The sequence below is a fragment of the Perca flavescens genome, chromosome 8 (genome assembly GCF_004354835.1).
Source record: "Perca flavescens isolate YP-PL-M2 chromosome 8, PFLA_1.0, whole genome shotgun sequence".
NCBI classification, from domain to species: Eukaryota; Metazoa; Chordata; class Actinopteri; order Perciformes; family Percidae; genus Perca; species Perca flavescens.
In genome coordinates, this window is record NC_041338.1 from 26,139,909 (window position 1) to 26,159,646 (window position 19,738).

General features: G+C 42.3%; 1 protein-coding gene across 10 annotated transcripts in view; it reads left to right on the forward strand.

Moving 5' to 3' along the window:
* Positions 1 to 19,738, forward strand: part of frmd4a (FERM domain containing 4A) — a 103,179-nt gene that overhangs the window by 72,475 nt on the left and 10,966 nt on the right. For 7 of the 10 annotated variants that reach the window (XM_028584814.1, XM_028584810.1, XM_028584806.1 and 4 more), the window contains exons 4-15: positions 834 to 926; positions 4,923 to 5,007; positions 7,621 to 7,677; positions 8,568 to 8,590; positions 10,486 to 10,569; positions 10,686 to 10,751; positions 10,848 to 10,905; positions 11,129 to 11,215; positions 15,684 to 15,760; positions 16,674 to 16,815; positions 16,979 to 17,120; positions 19,532 to 19,665. In XM_028584814.1, coding sequence (XP_028440615.1) covers positions 834 to 926; positions 4,923 to 5,007; positions 7,621 to 7,677; positions 8,568 to 8,590; positions 10,486 to 10,569; positions 10,686 to 10,751; positions 10,848 to 10,905; positions 11,129 to 11,215; positions 15,684 to 15,760; positions 16,674 to 16,815; positions 16,979 to 17,120; positions 19,532 to 19,665 — 1,048 coding nt within the window. Of the gene's footprint in view, positions 1 to 833; positions 927 to 963; positions 1,035 to 4,922; positions 5,008 to 7,620; positions 7,678 to 8,567; positions 8,591 to 10,485; positions 10,570 to 10,685; positions 10,752 to 10,847; positions 10,906 to 11,128; positions 11,216 to 15,683; positions 15,761 to 16,673; positions 16,816 to 16,978; positions 17,121 to 19,531; positions 19,666 to 19,738 lie in introns of those variants that run through there. The other 3 variants (XM_028584808.1, XM_028584816.1, XM_028584815.1) reach the window with 2 other exon arrangements.

Consider the following 19,738-nt stretch of genomic DNA (forward strand, 5'->3'; position numbering starts at 1 on the left):
CATGAATATCACGTTGAACCATAAACTGATATATGATGAAATCCCTAGTTAGAAAGCGTTTGAATGTTATGATGAGGCTACGATAACCTTGCTCTGGGGATAGCAAAGGATCACAGGTCTATGTCGGCCAGAAGGCTTGCTACGAGAACTGTGACTTGAAATGCAAAACTTACATTCAAATTATATGTTCTGTGTTTGGTGACCTAAAAAGACTGAAAAACCACAGCATAGTCCAGCACTAGTCATGCAAACATATACATTTTTTACACACAGGCAAACATTGCCATGGCCTTTGTTTTAGCTCTTTTTTGTTTTATCTCATGCACCCACTGATGCCAAGCAAGACTGACCTCTGCTCCATTGCATTTACATGGCTGTGACACATACTGTAGCCAATGTTAGTGCAGTAAAGCAGTATCAGCTTTGCAGTCGTGTAGTCCCCCAGGGCTAATTCTATGATGTGTATATTTGTTGTGTGTGCCTGAGGACAGCAGACAACTCAGCTCTGTCCGCTCAGTGGTCAAAGAGGCCATTTGTGAGGGAAAGAGTGAGAGAGATTGAGAAACAGAGACAGAAGGAGGGAGAGTTTGAGGGAGATGTTGCTCAGGAGACCATGCAGGGTTACCAGGGTGACAAGCTGTCTCTGCAGTTTTTCCCCCTGTTGGTTGGAGGGAGATAGAGAAAAGGAAGGGGGGGGTAACAGGAAAATAGAAATGTGGAGGCTTAAGGAAAACATGTTCAGTGTGATTAGACAACATTTGTGTCCATCCTTGTTGGATATTCAGACATCCCTGAATAATAATAGCATTGATTGTTTTGTTGTTTTGTCTCAGGGGCCATTTTAGTTGGCTGCAGTTGGACCGCAGGGTATTAGAACACGAGTTCCCCAAGAAGTCTGGTCCCATTGTCCTCTACTTCTGTGTCAGGTAAGTCTTTCTTTATTAAATTATTCACCTAACTTACGCATGCCATGTTCTCTGATTGCAGACGGTGTATGAACGTCTGTGGAAGAGAGAAAGAAAGATGGAGCGAGTGTATGTACTGTATATGTGTTTGTGCATGCACATGCCTTCATATGGTAATAGGAAGAAAATTAACAAGGTTAGTTATGATATGCTCCTATGAAATTGCTTTGACCCTGGTGTTTAACTTCCGCCACAGGGCCTCTCCGCCAATCATGAGCCTCTTAGACCTCATCTGTATGTGCTGCATGTAAATCCCGTCAAATAGCTTTGCAGTGACTGAGACCGCCATACTCCAAATAAGATGGCAGAATCCCATAAAGAGAGGAGCCGTACCATTTTTATCTCTACGTTAGTAGTACTATACATTTTTATGCAGAAGCACTATGACAACTGTTGGAAACTCGTTTGTAAAATGTTCACTTGTCAATGTAATGCTAAACATGGTAGAAAATATTCTGGTACATGATTCAACCTATGATGAGGCATGTGTCCTTGCAGTGTGTTCTTGCTATTGCTGTCTTAGAGTCGTCCCCTCAATTGAAGCCAATTCTTCTGAGCTATTATGAAGGGTTATGAAATAACCCTACAATCCCATACTCCTCTCTTAGCCCTTTGCACTGCTCATACAATGGCCCCACTCATACAGTATATGAAACACTCCTGACTCACACACAGGCACTTGATCATGTGTGTGTATATAACCTGTGACAGAAATGCAAAGGGTGCACATTTGTGTGTGTGTGTGTGTGTGTGTGTGTGTGTGTTTTTCTTTGTTTGTGTGTATGTGGGTGTTTTATCTTCAATAAGCTATTGAATAAACAAGAAAAGGGTGCCGCACCTGGCTTTGTTTTGGGTCCACTGGTGTGCTCTGCCCCCAACATATCTCTATGATCTGATATACACCCTAGGGACTAAGTCTTGGTTAAAGGGTTACTGCCGTTTTTTCAACCTGGACCCTATTTTCCTATGTTTTTGTGTCTCAGTGACTGATGGGAACAACAATCTTTGACATTGGTCCGGTATTAAGCGAGATCGCTGCAGTCGGCAGCGGCGAAACAAGCTACAATGTAAGTTAATAGGGCAATTGTCTAGCTTGTATTTACCTTCACAAAAGTGCTCGTTTTGCCAACGAAAATCGTTGCTGCCTACATCGTGTTATCCTCCTGCTACAGTTTGCACCCAGGAGGCTGAAACAGGGCAAGTTTTAAATGTGCTTTTAGCCTCTTAACATGTTAGAAATGTCATTACAAGGGCCTACCCACGTGAAGTGATTCCTTCTGAGGGAACACAGTGAATCTGACTGCAGTAGATGTGAAAGAAATGCATAAATGTTGTCCTAACTAAATAAATAAGGTAGCAGTGTTTCCTCTATGTTCCGTTTCATTGGAAAGGTGGGGGGAGGGGGGGGAGTTCGGACCTGCCCCCACTGCTAAAATAAATCCTAAAGGAAACATTGAGGTAGTGTCTCCAAACTTACCTCAATTATAACTTGTATCCTGCTAGTTGTTCTACAGCACTTACTTTTAAAAAATAAGCATATGCCTATTTTTTAAAAATATTTTTGTATCTCTTTTCGTTGTTGTAGTTTGTAGACGGTCCCGAAGCACTCGTCTTACCGTCTCAACACCGGAACTAAACAGAGCTGATTTAGAACAACATTTATGCATTTCTTTCACATCTACTGCAGTCAGATTCACTGTGTTCACTCGGAAGGAATCACTTCACATGCGTAGGCACTTGTAATGACATTTCTAACATGTTAAGAGGCTAAAAGCACATTTAAAACTTGCCCTATTTCAGCCTCCTGGGTGCAAACTGTAGCAGGAGGATAACACGGTGTAGGCAGCAACGATTGTTTTCGTTTTTCTCGCTACTGACAGCACTCCAAATTTACAAACAACAGAGCTACGTGTTGAAATCGACCGGAATTCTCCTTTAATACTGGACCAATTTCAAAGATTGTTGTTCCCATCAGTCACTTAGACACAAAAACATAGGAAAACAGGGTCCAGATCAGGTTGAAAAAAACGGTAGTTACCCTTTAACAACATAAATAGTAACGTGACGCACATTGCTGATTCCGCTAAACAATGTCATAGAGAAGTCATTTCCACATAGGCATTTGCGACACAGCTCGTCGGTCTCGACACAATAAGAGGACTGGAAATAGGAAAATCGTATTTTTAGCACATAGACTTATTGTGGACTATTTAGCGAACAATGGTATCATTGTGCAATGTGACAGTGATATAATCAATAGATGTGCAGATAAGTACATTTGGCTGCTGTTACTGCTGTTTTAGCCATCGTCGCTATTTCAGTTAAGTTAGGTTACTATCTATCTTCTCTCTTGGGTCAGCCATAGAACCATATAAAATAACTGTGTGTGTGTGTGTCTGTGATGGTCAGGGTGGGGTCACTGTGTGTATTTACATAGACTAATAGGTGTTTGAGGATATGGTCGTGCTGCTGTGACATTGTGAACTTTGACACCATTTTGATGCTTCATCCCCCTTTTTGTCTCGCAGTTCAGTCCAATCTCTAACCTCAATCTCTCCAAATGTCACACTGACTACACCCCCCTCTCTTACGTGCACACACACATCCCACCCTATTTCTTCGTCACATGTACACACACATACGCAGATTCAGGACTATACTACATTCAGCCCAAATGTCAGGCCTGAATCCATTATCAATTTGAGCATATTGTTTTCATTAGCACTATGTGTGTGTGTGTGTGTGTGTGTGTGTGTGTGTGTGTGTGTGTGTGTGTGTGTGTGTGTGTCTGTGTCTGCGCAGGTGCATGCCCGTCATGTATTTGCATTTTTATGTGGTATTTGTGTGACGTGTGTGTTCCAAATATGCTCGGCAATGCAGATGCCCACCTCCTGCTGATTCAGTGGGTGCCTTTTTGCATGCTTGCTGCTGTGCTGGCAGTGTGTGTATGTCCCATCAACACTGGGGCTTTAATTAAATGTTCACACTGAATATTGACAGGGCTCCTCTCATTCTCTCTTGCAGCTCAATAGGTAATGCGATTTAAGCCCCCCAATATTGATCCTCCCACAATCACTCTCACTCAATATACCTATACACTCATACAAACACACATCGACACATTCATTCACGTGTGTTCATGGGAACATGTGCTTAGGTCACATTATACACACTTGTAGGGAACTAGGGATACATCAAGTCATATACTGGAAGGTGTTTACTAATATGTTACATTTCGGTGTACGTTTCCACCAGAGATGAGCTAACAACGAGTAGCTTCCTAGTGAACCATCATGGCTCCCCTCTGGCTCTGCATGCTATCATGAGCTAAATTTAGACTGCATTATTATGTTAGCTTCTTCCTCACTGCTCTGCCAGAAGTGGGTTACTATGCTTCTCTCTCCAGTGTGTGACAGTGTGTGTGTGTGTGTGTGTGTGTGTGTGTGTGTGTGTGTGTGTGTGTGTGTGTGTAAGTACTGTATGTGCGTGTGGAATCACTACACACTGCTGATGATGCAGAGAGGCAAACAATGTGCGAAGTGCATCATGTGCACATTCAGTGTAGTGTGTGTGTGTGTGTGTGTGTGGGTGTGTGGGTGTGGGTGTGTGCATTCAGATTGTGGAATGTGCTCACACTAACAAACTAATAATGGATCATTGCCAGCCTTCATTGGGAGAGGGGGAATTGGTTTAAGGGGTGAAAGTGAAAGGATGTTGGTATACAGGGTCAGCATTTGGTATGGTGTGCCCCCCTCTGGTCACTTTGGCCATTGCAACATTTCTGTTATATGTTCACATGACATAGCCTCCATGTTTAACTCGTTCTCCTATATTATTTTTGTTTCTGAAGCAAATGAATAATAAACCTCACTGATCTTATTCTTGGACTGATGGTCAACCATTTCCCTTTGCTGTTGCATACTGTATGTATTGAAGCTTTTCCTTCTATGTTTACAGGTTCTACATAGAGAGTATATCCTACCTGAAGGACAATGCCACAATTGAACTGTTTTTCCTTAATGCAAAGTCCATCATCTACAAGGTAAACTCATTATTTAGTTGCCATAATTAGGGCTGGGCAATATGTCGATATTATATTGATATTGTGATATGAGACTAGATATTGTCTTAGATTTTGAATATCGTAAGTGGCTTAAGTGTTGTCTTTTCCTGGTTTTAAAGGCTGCATTACAGTAAAGTGATGTCAATTTCCGGTACCAGACTGTTCTAGCTCTTCTATTATTTTTACCTTTACCCACTTAGTCATTATATCTACATTAAGTTTATTAAGATTAAGATTATTTATCTAAAATCTCATTGTGAAGATATTTTGTTAAAGCATCAATTGTCAACTTGATAATATCGCCACAATATCGACATTGAGGTATTAGGACAAGAATATCGCGATATCTGATTTTCTCCATATAGCCCAGCCCTAGCCCTAATGTATGTTCCTAATACTGTTGGAGGAATGTATTTATCCTGAAATGCTTTAAAAACTATGGACAGTAGGAATACTCTGTAATTTTGTATTTGAAACTTAAGTTTTCTTCTAGACATTTTTTTTGTATTTTTTGCTAGAAGAAGTTGAAGGTGTTCAATGGGTATATTTAAAGAATTCCACTTCATTAGCCCATTTTTGGTCCAAAATGAAGAGGCCAGCTTGGACTTTGGTCCTCCACATGATTTGGTGAAGCAGAACATTTGAACCATTTGCATCAGCTGTTAGCCATCATGTTATGTGCTGCACCACATTCTAGCAACGCAAATCATTCTACACATTTACTGTCATCTGTCAGTGTTGAAGCACATGTATTTCAAGTGCTTAAATAGACACTGACAAGTTGCCCAAAAAGAAATGCAAATAGGCAAATATAGAGTTTGTACATTTAGTGGTAGACTTAAAGCATTCCACTCAGAGAAGGCCATTTGCATGTTTGCTTACAGTGAGGGGAGACTGTCTTAATTCAGTGGTTCACTTTCTCTTATCATATGTCTACCTGCTACCCTGTGCATAGCTTTACTGTAGCCTGGTTAGTGTACTGTACATGCAGTGACACCAATGTCAAGCAGTTATTTGCCATGTCCAGAAGAGGGCATATGTGGCCTGAAGGAAAATAATTGATGCAGAAATGTCCCAGTCAAAGCCCTGTAGAAAGCTGTGATAATTAAAAAGACCCATTACTTTATTAGAGCCAAATCAAGTACATTTAAATACAGTGTCCCATCCATCAATTGACATAGAGCCAGCACTTCTCACCTGTAATGTTCAATGTTTTGAGTGGGTCAAACGGTTGTTGAATGCATATCCAGAATAGTGCATCATTCACAGGTTTCTCGTATGCAGTATACATTAACTAAGAAAGGCACCCATGCATACCCCGCCTTTCTTAGTTAATGTTGTCAATTAGTAAAACAAACCTAAGTGTACATTGGAGGCTTTAGGTTGTCTAGTTTAAGCCTAGTTGTACACATGTCCATTAGGACACTGAGACTTGAATAGCAGTGACTATGTAACCAAGTAGTCAGGAAGAGACTGTCCCACAAACAAAAGGTTTCTGATTCAGTCCCACCAATAGCTCTGTTAAAATGTCCTTGGCAGAGATACCTGATCCCTCTCTGCTCATTTATCACAAATCACCCTGATAAGAACAACAGCTAAACACCAATGATCTCTCTAGCAACTTTGAGTTTGTGAAAAGCGCTATATAAATTCAATTTATTATTATTATTATTATTATTATTATTACCAGCTCTCCTGACGATCCCATTAAGGGAGAGAGGCAAAAATAGAGCAAGAAAATAAATATCACATAGTATTTTTTAGAAAACATTTTTGCACTTACACAGTAGTTAAAATATAGTAGATCAGGCTATACATTGACCTCATTTGTATAAGTAGTGAGACACATTCTACTGTTCTGTGGGATACAGTACAGTAGCACATGCTATGTGACAATGTGTAGCTAGCCACGCTGGGTGGTACACCCAGGGTGGGTTTGTTCTGTCTAGTGTTTCATCATGGCTGTCTGATCTCCCAACCAATTATGTGGTGGATTGTAAAGGGAACATTCCTGGCATAGTTGACCCACTGCTCACTGCCCACTAACCCTTATCCTTCTCCCTCTCAATGCAGACCTAGCATTCCATGTATATGTACCTACATATGGTCGGTGATTACACGCACAAACACCAAAAGAAAAACCAACAACACTAATGATCATGCAGATAAAGACTCCATTCCTTTACCTTTTCCCCGTCCTTAAATCCCCCCTCCATCCTTAAAAAAAAATAATAATACAATAAAAAAAATTGGAAAATGGATTGAGTAGTGAGTATGATTAGTAACCAGAGCATCCATGCCCACCCTCCAACCTTAAGCCCCCTCTCCCAAACCCCCTCAGTTTGCCTCTAATCTCTGAGCTCAATCCACATGAAGAGGTCATGAAATTAGAGAAGGGAGAGAGGAAAAATGGTGGGGAGGGGGGTCATGTGGGGAGATGAAAGGAACTAGCAATCCATCTCGAATAAATGGATAATGATCAGAGGCACGTCCACTTTTACTCTGCACAGTGTGTGTTTTATTTATTTACCTGCTGGCCAGCAGTAAGACAATGTGTCATTCATGGCCCCTGTCCTTCTATTTTTCTTCCAGGAGCTTATTGAAGTGGACAGTGATGTTGTCTTCGAATTGGCTTCCTTTATTCTACAAGTAAGATAAAGCGTGTCTGTTTGTGTGTGTGTGTGTGTGTGTGTGGGTGTGGGTGTGGGTGTGGGTGTGGAGGTCTGTCTGGATATCTGTTTTTCACCATTTGCACATGCAGCCAAACACACTAGTTATTCCAGTTGCTGTTGTTCTGCAATGAAGCAGTTCTGAAACAGTTTGAAGTTTTCTTCCAAAATGTCTCCACCAGCCTTTGATCCTAATTGACCATGACTAAACTCACATTATCTATTTCGGTCTTAATTGACGATGATTAAGATCACATTATCTATTGCAGTCATCAATCTGTTAGTAATCTGAAATGACGCTGGGAGGTTATAAATCCTAAAAACCTAAACTTTCTTTGTTGGTAGCCAAATTCTTGGCTACCAGCTAAATTCTTGGTGCAGTCAGTCAGTGCTAATATAAAACAGAGCAGCGGGGAAACTCTTTTACTTCACAAAATCTCCTCAACGCCAGCCCTTTCTCTCTCCTATCCCTTTCTCAGAGTAGGTCAGTCCATTAACTGTAATGCTGCAAGGTCATATTACACATAGACTGTGTGTGTGTGTGTGTGTGTGTGTGTGTGTGTGTGTGTGTGTGTGTGTGTGTGTGTGTGTGTGTGTGTGTGTGTGTGTGTGTGTGTGTGTGTGTGTGTGTGCCCTCCATGCAGGTGCAGATGCACAGTATCAAGTATCTGGTCTGTAGACCTTCAGAGATTTCACTCCAGATGGAGGTTTAATGTTTCTCTCTGATTTCAGCACGGCAGACCTGACTGCTCTTTCACCAATACAAACAGAACATAAATGCCCATTTTATGGTCACTGCTTGGTGCTCACATATCCAACATATGTAAATCCTTTCTTCTCTCAATAAGTTTTTTTTTTTTATTTCCACAGGAGGCTAAAGGTGATTTCACCAGGTAAGCACATCAGTAACTTGTAATGATTATATGTAGTGGACATGTAAGAAAGAAAAAGGTTGTAGCTTGGAGTGTTCTTTTCCAATTTTTATATCACGTATTCTGTCTCATCACCTAAGTTTCTTCCCTAGTGACAGGGGTGGATGGGTTTATACATGTTGATTTAGAAGAGAGAAGCCCAAACAGAATGATATCAGTGGTCCGTCTTCTCCCCTGTGCATTGAGGTGCATCGCTGAGAACTCTCTTTGATTCTGAGCCCATTGGGAGTGACTTCCTTCCAATTTAAGACAGGGCTCACCATTGGGACATGAAATATTTTCTAATGAAAATGAAATGTTTTACTGACGACTTCAGTTCAGACATATCAGATTAAGTATCAGTCATTAAACTCACATTAGTTAAACTCTATAGCTAAGGAGCTTTCCAGTCATGTACGTTTCATGTGAGCTACGTTCCACATGTGGCTCTTTAGATGTACATCTGTGTGATGTTGGCCTAAATGTGTGTCATCCCTCATCCCCTCATCCCTTTATTGTAGGGATGATAACAGACCACAGCGCTCATCACCCCTGACCTCATTTCCGCCAGTGAAAGGAGTAAATAAACACAATATCCTGCAGAGGGATGGAATGTGACACACTCTGGAGACATTCCTTTCACCCTCCTCCCCCTTTTCTTTATCCCCCTTACTCCCACGCACAAATACCTTTCTTTCTCTAAAAGCTCTATAGACCCTGCCCTCTGCATATCTCTTCAAAATCATACATTGTACCCTTCCTTCATATTAAGTTTCACTATATCTGTCACTGCTGCTCCCCATTATGACGCTAATGTATTGGCTCTGTAGATATCATTATTCTAAAATAAGTGTCAAATTTTGTCAAATTCAAACAATTTGTTCTAAGAACTTCCTTGAATCACGAGCACTTCTCTTGATGGTAGTGGAAACAGCCTTTCAATGACTTCAGTATTTAAAAAAATCTATCAACAGGTGAATCTGCTTGAGAAAGAAGTTGGATTTCGGTTTTCATTTCAAACTACTCAAAGAAAAATCATATTTTAAGACTGAATATATGATTTAGTGACTTGTGAAGATGAACATCTTACAATGCCATGGTGCACATGTTGCATTATTCAAATTGAGCCCTTGCCTGCCCTTTCATCGAGTACAATGCCAAAGTGGTGCACACAACCACGTATACCTAATGAGTAGTTGAATGGATATCAACCAATCCAGGCACACAGCTGTGTTCACACATTGAACAGACGGGCAGGGTGGTTGGGAACTCTTCCAGGGCTTTAGCTCATAGGTTGTAATGTTCCCAGGGCTTTCCCCAATCCTCGGAGGCCTTGGCGGAGGCTGGAGAGAGGCTAGGGGATTAGAGTGGAGTATTAAGACCTCCTGCCACTGGAGGTCTGAAAACTGAATCTGGGGCCAAGTCTCTGTGTGGTTCCCTGTCTCATTTACTCTGTCTTTGTGGTTATCTTTTCCTCCATCCCATATGTATCTCCTTTTATCTTTCTTTCTTTATCTCTCCCTCATGTTTGTGTCTGTGTTTCTGTCCCTTTTTTCTCTCCTGCTTCCAACTGTCAGTGTCTCTGCCGCTGTTCTGAGATAAACAGCGCCCAGTCTCTGAAATAGAGAGCAATTAGGCCATCAGCAATTATTCCTCTCTTTGACTAAACTTAGTTCATTTCCCACCATTTTTTTTTCAACGTTAACATTTCAATTCAGTTCTGGGAAATATTGGGTTTTGCAAATTTGAAGTGTTCCTTTTTCTACAGTTCAGTGGTATCTCCCAGTCAGTTTTTGACTGAAACTGTGGCCTACGACAGAGAATGATTGTTCTTGCAGAAGTAGTGTTGACCATGTCTTGTGGTTTCTCCCTTACAGCAATGATGCAACCAGGTCTGACCTGAAAAAGCTGCCCGCTTTGCCCACCCAGGCCCTAAAGGAGCACCCATCTCTAGCCTACTGGTGAGAGACTAGTCAGTTATCCAGCAAACCACCACAACCTTGCACACGCTCTATTCGTCTTGTTTTGCCCCTTCTAAATATTTGTCCTTCTTTCTCTTTATTGTACTGTCCTACAGTGAAGACCGGGTCGTAGAGCATTACAAGAAGCTCAATGGGCAGTCCAGAGGGCAAGCTATTGTAAAGTAAGTGTGTGTATGTATGCCTGGTTGTGTTCGTTCACTTTATGGAAGGCTGTGTTCTCTGTAACCCTTTTATGTCTTTTTTTCTGCTCCTCACAGTTACATGAGCATTGTAGAGTCTCTCCCCACATATGGAGTACATTACTATGGTGTTAAGGTACAGTTTTACTACTCTGCCTTTACTTTTTTCACACACACACACACACACACACATTTTTGTTGACTCTGGACCTGCAAGCAGGGAGTTTGGGATTTGGAGTTTAAAGCTATTTGTACTCTGTCCTTCTTTATCTGTCCCTCTTTTGCTTTCCATTTCTCTCTCAATCAATCCCATACACATGCACAACCTTTCCTGAGGTATTTCTCCGTTTATGTTTTAGGACAAGCAGGGGATCCCATGGTGGTTGGGTCTGAGCTATAAAGGCATCTTTCAGTACGACCACCAAGACAAAGTCAAACCCAGGAAGGTGAGATGATGTTCCCTCTGATCTCTCTGCACCACAAACTGAACTGTCCTCTGCACAGCCTTGACTCTCTCAGTGAGCTTTAGCATCAATTGGTATCATTTCCAAAATTGCAAAATGTTGTATTAACAAAATATTCTGCTCCTGTAAAGAACGTACGACTTATCTTAGATATCTTTCAATTTGGTACCTAATTTCTTTCAGCGGCCTTTTTAAAGAAGAGCGAGTAGTTACGTAATATAATTAACATGTAACTTTAGAAGGAAATGTTTTCATGGCCACCACTCTCTATTTTTTTCCATTCAGTGATCAGCATATTGTGTTTGGGAAGAGCTCTAACAATGCTGTACAAAAACTACTGTCTGGAGACATGCAGTCTTGGAATGTTTTGCATCCTGTTCTGCTTTTATTTCTGTGAATGGGTTCTCCTCCCAGTCGATGCAACCAGTGGGTTGTCTGTGAAAGCTTTTCTTAACCTTACCTCTGACCTCCAGTCGTCTTTAGGGCCTTGATCTATGGCATTCAGCCTTGTCTTATAGGGTGTTAATGGGGTTAACGGCATCCCTGCATACTGACCGACTACCAAGACCCTCTCACACACATACACTGACACTCTGTTGCTCATAAACGCGCACACACACAGGAATTGGACTGAACTCTGAACCTACCATCCTAATGAATACTTCCTCTCTGCAACAGCTTTCCTGTTTGCCACTAACATTGTGCTCTTTGTGTGTGTGTATGTGTGTGTGTGTGTGTGTGTGTGTGTGTGTGTGTGTGTGTGTGTGTGTGTGTGTGGTGCATTCCAGTCTAAATGACTGTCTCACCACTGAGCACCAACCCTGCCTCATTACCAAGTACTCCAAATGTTGTGGCTGCTTGGATAGTTAAATAACCATGGTGATGGGAAAAATGCAGTCCACTTGATGTCACCTCTAACTCACAGACACAAACGCCAAAACCTGCTGAGAAACCTGTGAAAATGTCACAAACTGTGTGGTTTTTTTTACTATACAATGTATATACATGTTTCTCTGTGATAAGAACAAAGAAGGAGAGGGGTTTTAGATATTTTAGAGAGAGATGGAGGAATGAAAGAGTTAACAGCATTCCCACACATAAGACTTATCAAGCGTTCAGGTGCTATAGCAACAGTCAGTGCGAGTCATTGGTCCGTTAAGCTTCTGTACTGAACCCCTCACTGTCTCCCCCCCTCTCTCCTTCTTTCTCCCTCACCCTCACACACACATATTTAAAGCAGAGAAAATAAAGACTGGGCCTCTTCACTGCACAAGTAAGATTGTAGTCTAAGGAGCTTGACCCAAAAGGGATATGTGAACTGCATGTCTTGCATGCAACATCACGAGACTGACTAAATCCCAATGAACACAGTAAGTTTTTTTTCCACTAATAAGACAGATAAAGGAGGGTGGGCGGTGCTTATTTCCAAAGTTGTTCAGTGTTTCATAGGAAGAGAGACTCATAGAGGTCACTAGGAGCTTTCCATATGTTATGGTAGTAATGAGAGTCATCGCTATTTCAGCAAACCAGAGGAAGAGCAGATTATTTGGTGATTAGTCAGTCAGCTAGTCAGTCCAGCACTACTGTAGTAACCAGTGATTCAGAGTGTAATCACTGCTCAGGTCTTCAGTACTGTGACGCAGAACACTAATTATGAGACATTATGGGCCAATTACCGTCTTTTGTCACTGTAAAAAAGGTTGATGTTTTCAACACTAACCTTTTTTATTTATTAATTAGCGCCTAAGTGACTTCAACTTGTGCTGTAAAAATAGCTGCGTGTGTACTGGAGGCAGTCGTGTTTAATTAGTTACCAGGGGAGATCCCTGTTGTTTCTAAATCCAGACCATCTTCTGTACCCTTTTTATTGGAGTCTTAACATACTTTTCCCTCTCTGCCTACCGCAGGCCACATACAGACACACATACAGTACATGCAGGCAGGGGTTTACAACTGAACCACACACCATACTAGTGCCTCGTTAGTGTGTTCTGACTCATTTAGACAGAGATTATAGGTCTACCTGACTGATTTAAGGCAAACATGTGTCTGTCAACACTGTAAAGAAGCCGCAAGAAGGTTCAATCAAACACAGCAAACTACAGTTTAAATTGATGTAATGTCACAGGCATTTCACTGCATATTGATACCTTTTTCTGCCGTGGATTGAGAATACACACCCACTGATTTTAGTCAGCTTCTGTCTGTGTTTCATTTTAGAGCAAATAGGCACATACAGCCTTTTCTGATTAGTTTTCCAATAAATGTTATCCCTCCAAAACACAACAACCCAAACACAAACAAAAGGAAGTGCCTCCAGAGTGTATCTGCATCTCCATGACAACTGGTAGATATAGTGTAGCATACAGAGGCCCACCAATGGGTGAAACAATAGTCTTTTGAGAGCCTTGGGTCCAGTTCTAGAAAGGAATAATATGCGTATGCTATTTAAACTTTCTATTCTTCCCGTAATCCCCTGGGAGTCCACTACATCGAAGAAAGGCCTTTACACTGTATCAGATCTGACCTTTTCATCTGTAATGGATGTGTGCTCGGGTGCACAGACGTGCGTCTGTGCACCCGAGCACCCAGTTGTTTGTGAATAATGACCAGCCACTTCCTCTGCTTGTGCGTGTTTGTGCCATTGTGTGCGAGTGTTTTACAGTCAAAAGGAAGAGGATTTATAGCATATGCACGCATACGTGCACCAGCTCAGCCCTAATAGAAGCACCCAACGGCTTTGACTGAGTTCCAAAAAAAAGAATCTGTCAGCATGTTTTTATCAGATTTTGACGCTATTCACAGTCTGCCATGAAGACTACAAAGGTTTCATTACAGTAATACAATGGGCTTATGTAACTGGGGCACTTTTTGAAAAAAACAGAGAACCACAACAAAAATGTCTCACTTACACGTTTAGAACTTATCCTGAAACATCAAAGTCTACTTCCAAAATTGCAGCAGCTCTGTCTCACTAATGGAGAGGACAGCTTTAGTGGTCTCGTGCCTGAACACAGTTACAAACACCTATCTTATCTCCACAGCTCTGGCCCATATGTAGCCAACACACACACACACACACACACACACACACACACACGCGCAGTCACTAACTCACTCAATCTACCCTGCCCGCTATATTTAGCACCATGCTACATTAGCACTTCACACTCCATTGAAAATGTACGGTACAGCAACAGTTTTGATAACAGTGGCGGTTTTCTTTTTTTTCATGCTTGTGCACACAGATACAGTACAGAAATACATAAATTAGATCGTTGTTTACATACGTTTTTCATCATATTTCTTCCTCTCCTCCCCTTTCCTCCCTCTCATCCCTATGTCCATTGTTTCCCCAGGCTGTTAAAATTCCTAGGCTGTGACCTGTTCCTCCCTTAGCTCCTTTTCTCCTCTATTCCTCCCTCATCCTGTCCCATAGCTGGGTCTTATACTTTGTTTCTTTTCTCCTGTTTGTCAGTCCTTAGTTTTGCTTTCTTCAATGATGGTTGGTCAGTGTGTTTGTATGTCAGCTCCAGCTGATAGATGCAGGCCCACTTGTGTTCTGAAATAGCCCACACTCTACTCTTCTCTAACAAGAAACAGACTCAGACTTTGTGAATGTGTGTGTGTGCGTGTGTACACAGAGGTCTGACTAAACAAAGGAAGGGCACTTCAATTGCTGGGGCCACAGAAAGCTTCTTTCCCCTTCATCACTCCGTCCCTGATCCCTTGTTACACACACACACACACACACACACACACACACACACACACACACACAGCCCAGAGCAGGAAGCACAGTCCCTGAGGGAGGGAGGAGGGGTCAGGAGGAGGGGATGCATAAACGCCCCCTCCCTCCTAGCAAAGCTACAGGAGAGGAGGAAACTTAACTTTACACACTTTCTCTTCACCAACACACACACATACACACATGCCTACAGATGGTGAACACCCACCAACTCATAACATTCTGTTCCCCTGCCTCTGGGAGGATTTAAGATACACACATGCTGTGGAGTACGTCTTGGGGAAAACTTTCTCGCCCAGCTGGCTTGGGCTCCATTTAAAGTGGATCTGATGGTTCATAAAGGGGACGGAAAAGAGAAAAAAAAAATTCAAGCAGAGGGAAGAAAGCCTCCTCCCTCTCACACTGTCTTTCTTCAGAGTGAGGTCATCCAACGAAGGGATCCACTGTGGACAAGACCGCCTGGTCTGGACCTCATCAGAGACTAGGTCCTTTTCTCTCCCTCCACCTCCTTCTCTGTGTCTAACTCCTCCTCTTCATCAGCTTTTTTTTCTCCTCTCCCTTCGTATCCATTTCATTTTCTCTCAAAACAAATTGGAACATACAAAGAAGAGAGTAGAGGATTTGGCTGAAGGCTGTGTGGATTCATGTGAAGCATGTTTTTGTGTGACCAGCGCTGAAGTGTATGCTTCTCCTAAACCTCAGGTGTTCCAATGGCGTCAGTTGGAGAACCTCTACTTCAGAGAGAAGAAGTTTTCAGTGGAAGTTCATGACCCCAGGAGGTAAATTTATATCACAAATTGAAGCTGAGTAACTGAGTGTTGAACTGCATGATACCAATTCTACTTTAGTAATTGAATGCTATTGCCATTGAATTTTCTGTGGCTCATATTTGGAAGGGATAGAATTTTCCCTCAGTTATGGATACCTTCCAGTAGCTTTTACTGTAAATTACCACTGTGCCATATGTGAATGTGTTACGATTCAAACTACAGGAAAGGAAAGGAGAGATTGGAATCTAATTCAGTAATGGTTGCGGCATTTGTCTTGGCAATTGAGCAAGATATTGGGGATGTCCCGGTGGAGCCTGACATAGATTGATAGGCTGATTATTAACACACTTGTGCAGCCACATGCATGCACAAACACATGAGCTCTTTCACACTTACACACACACACACACACACACACACACACACACACTCAGGATAAACCCTTGATAGTTGACCACAGAAGGATAGATGGCTGCGCGATAGCTGTTTTGCGGAGGAAGTGACCTCTCTTGTGTTTATTTAACATGGCTATATATGTGGAGTGTTATTCTACAGACAGAGGGAGGGAGGGTATGGGATAAAAAGACAGACAGGGTGAAACAGAGAGCAGTGATGTTTTCTTTTAAAGAAGCTGTCATTAGGGTGAGCTGGTCTGTTGCTCAGCTACAGATGTGTGTTTAAATAAGGATGAGTAAACAATGGGGAACATCGTGTGTGGCTTTGCAAAAGAATATCTCTATCAGGTTTGCTCTCTCAAGCTTCCAATTTCTTTTTTTTTCCCCTTGCTTACTGTAACAGCCGCAGTAGTAGTCGTAGTAGTGGTAGTGGTGGTGCAGTTGTCGGGTGGGAGTGTTTTCACTCAAATATGTAGCCATCTTTTGTATTCAGTGTATTTAAGGAGGCCTTGTGTCCGCTCCTACTGTAGGGCGTCGGTGACAAGAAGGACGTTTGGTCACAGTGGCATCGCTGTGCATACGTGGTACGCCTGTCCGGCCCTCATCAAGTCCATCTGGGCCATGGCTATTAGCCAACACCAGTTCTACCTGGACCGCAAGCAGAGCAAGGTCAGTCAGGCCCACCACCTACACACTCACACCACAGACCACAGACAGGATTAGAGATGTACTAGAGATACAGCAAACTCAGCAAGCATGGTCAGCAAGAGTGTTGCAATTAAACTGCTGCATGGTGTGCTTTGACGAACCCTCTTCATTCTTGTCTTTCCAGTCTAAGATCCATGCTGCGCGGAGTTTGAACGAGATCGCTATAGACCTTACGGAAACAGGAACTCTGAAGACCTCCAAACTTGCCAACATGGGAAGCAAGGGCAAAATTATAAGTGGCAGCAGTGGCAGTCTGCTCTCGTCAGGTCAGTACATGGTCAGCACATGACTGTGCTTGCGAGAGAAGGAGAAACGGATTGTGACACAGGGGGAGAGAGAGATTGATTTGTGTGCGTATTAGTCTTTGTGTAGTGGTGAGGGGGAGTCTTGACAACTGAAGCGACAGAAACAGCTGCTTCTGGAAAGAGGCCATTGATTCTGTGCTGACATTTCTCACGCACATACTGTACACACACCCCACCCAGTGTCTTTCTGTATGTATGGAACACCACACCCACTCTCCATGTCACACAGACTCATCCTCCAGAGGCCCCCTGCCCCCTCTAAATTTAGTGGGTGAGGGAATGAAAAGGGCAGCGGGTCAGTGTACAACTTTGCCACTGGCTTTAAAACAATGCTTATCCGTGCTGAACAAGTAATGAGTGTGACAGAAAGATTTGTACACAAACCACATTTAGAGTAGAAAAGAGAATGCCCTTTTAAACCCAGACAGCCATGTAAACTGTGTTGCATGCTAGGAAAGCGTGTGCAGTAATTGGCTGAAAGTCCTGAAACGTGATTAGCCACTGCTGCATTATTCACTTACAAAATGACGTGCGCTACACCAAAGCAGCATCAGTTATGATTGAAGAGGCAAGCATGTGTGTCTGTACATGGCTGTGGGCTCATCTATTTCAAGTACTGTATAGTACCCAATCAATTACTGTTCCCAGGAAAGAAGAACACTATTCTCTTTCAGTAAAAAATGTCCTGCATGCTCTCCTCATTTTCATCACTCCACAGCTCATTTTCCTGATTGGATCGCTTATTACTTTTCCTCCTTTTCTTAGTACAGATACTCTCTCTAGTCTACCCTGTCTGGTCCCTCCCCCTCCCTGTATCATACAGGGTGTCTCTGTCTTATCTGTCTGTGTCTTGCCACTTGTCTCCTTGGTGTTGTGTCAGTATGTTGATTTCATGATCCACTGCTGACTGGAGGCCATCTCTGCCCTGCAACATAAATATGTCACAGGAACTGCGATGCCACATCCATGCACCTCCCCTCTGCACCACGGCTAACACGTGTCTGTCTGACTTGAATGAATGAATGAAGGTTTATTTGGTTACTAAACATAAAACATAATATAAGTACAGCAATTTCATTACAAACAAGGGTGGTAACCGAAAAGGTGAAGGCTGAAGCCATAGCTCATTACGCCTACCCTATTTACAAAACAACATCTACCCATCAGAAGTTAAACATAAACAATATACATGAATAAACATATCTCATATGCATACGCATATACATACATACACATACATATGCATGCACATATACATACAACATACCTATACGATTTTACTTAGGCAACCTTATATTTGAAAAATATTAAAGTTTTAAACTGTTTTTTGAAATAATGAATGGAATTACTCCTCTTAAGATCATTGGTGAGACCATTCCACAAGTCGACCCCTTTTACCGAAATGGTGTTCATTTTAAAGTTTGTTCAGACCATTTGTTTTTTAAACATGTTCTCTCCTCTTAGGTTATATTTCTGTTCCCTTTTTTCAAACAAACATAATATATTTTCAGGCAATATTTTCCTATAGACTTTGAACATAAAGACAGCTGTATTCAGACTGACAAGATCGGAGAATTTTATTGCTTTAAATTTGCAAAATCATGACTTGATCATAGTTTGTCTGATCAATTTAAAAACCCTTCGTGACTCCAAATGAGCCGCTACAGAAATATGGCTGTTCAACATGACTTAACGCACCAAACTGATTGTGTTTGAGCTGTAGGACCTGTTGGATGGTCACTGCTTGCTGTGTGTGTGTGTGTGTGTGTGTGTGTGTGTGTGTGTGTGTGTGTGTGTGTGTGTGTGTGTGTGTGCGTGCGCGTGCGTGCGTGCGTGCGTGCGTGCGTGCGTGCGTGCGTGCGTGCGTGCATGTGTATCTGCAAAACAATAGGTGTAGAAACAATGAACTTAAATATAGTATATCTTGTAACAATAGAGAGCCATTTAATGTTTCTTTCTACCACGACTCCTTCAACGGTGGTTAGTTTTGTATTGTTGCTATGTCTTGCCACTGCAAGAGCAACAGAGAGAAACTGTGTGTGTGTGTGTGTGTGTGTGTGTGTGTGTGGAGGGGGGGGAATATTTTTTTTTAACCAGGCATGTTGCATATAAGACTGGCACCATCGAAGGGCCTTAGAGATTTGTCCTAAACAGCCCCTTCCTTGAAACACTCACTCGCTCGCACAAACACACCAGTAAAACTCAGTTTCCTTATCAAAATGTTCCATTCACTTCCCTGTAAACATCCTGCGAGGATAGCAGGTGCACACGCAATTTCTACCTCCCCTCAGCAATCTGCCTCAAAAGAAGTCCCCAAAACACACATGCTCTGGACTCCGGCAATCACGTTATGTGTTGTCTGTACGCTGCAGGCTCTCAGGAATCGGACAGCTCCCAGACAGCTAAGAAGGACATGCTGGCAGCCTTGAGGGCCAGGCAAGAAGCTCTGGAGGAAACGCTAAAAAAGAGACTCGAGGAACTCAAGAGCATCTGCATCAGGGAGGCGGTATGGGAAAACAGATCTGTCACATGTTTTGAAAACCAGAAAACCTTTTAGCTCTTCCTTTTTAACTTGTCCC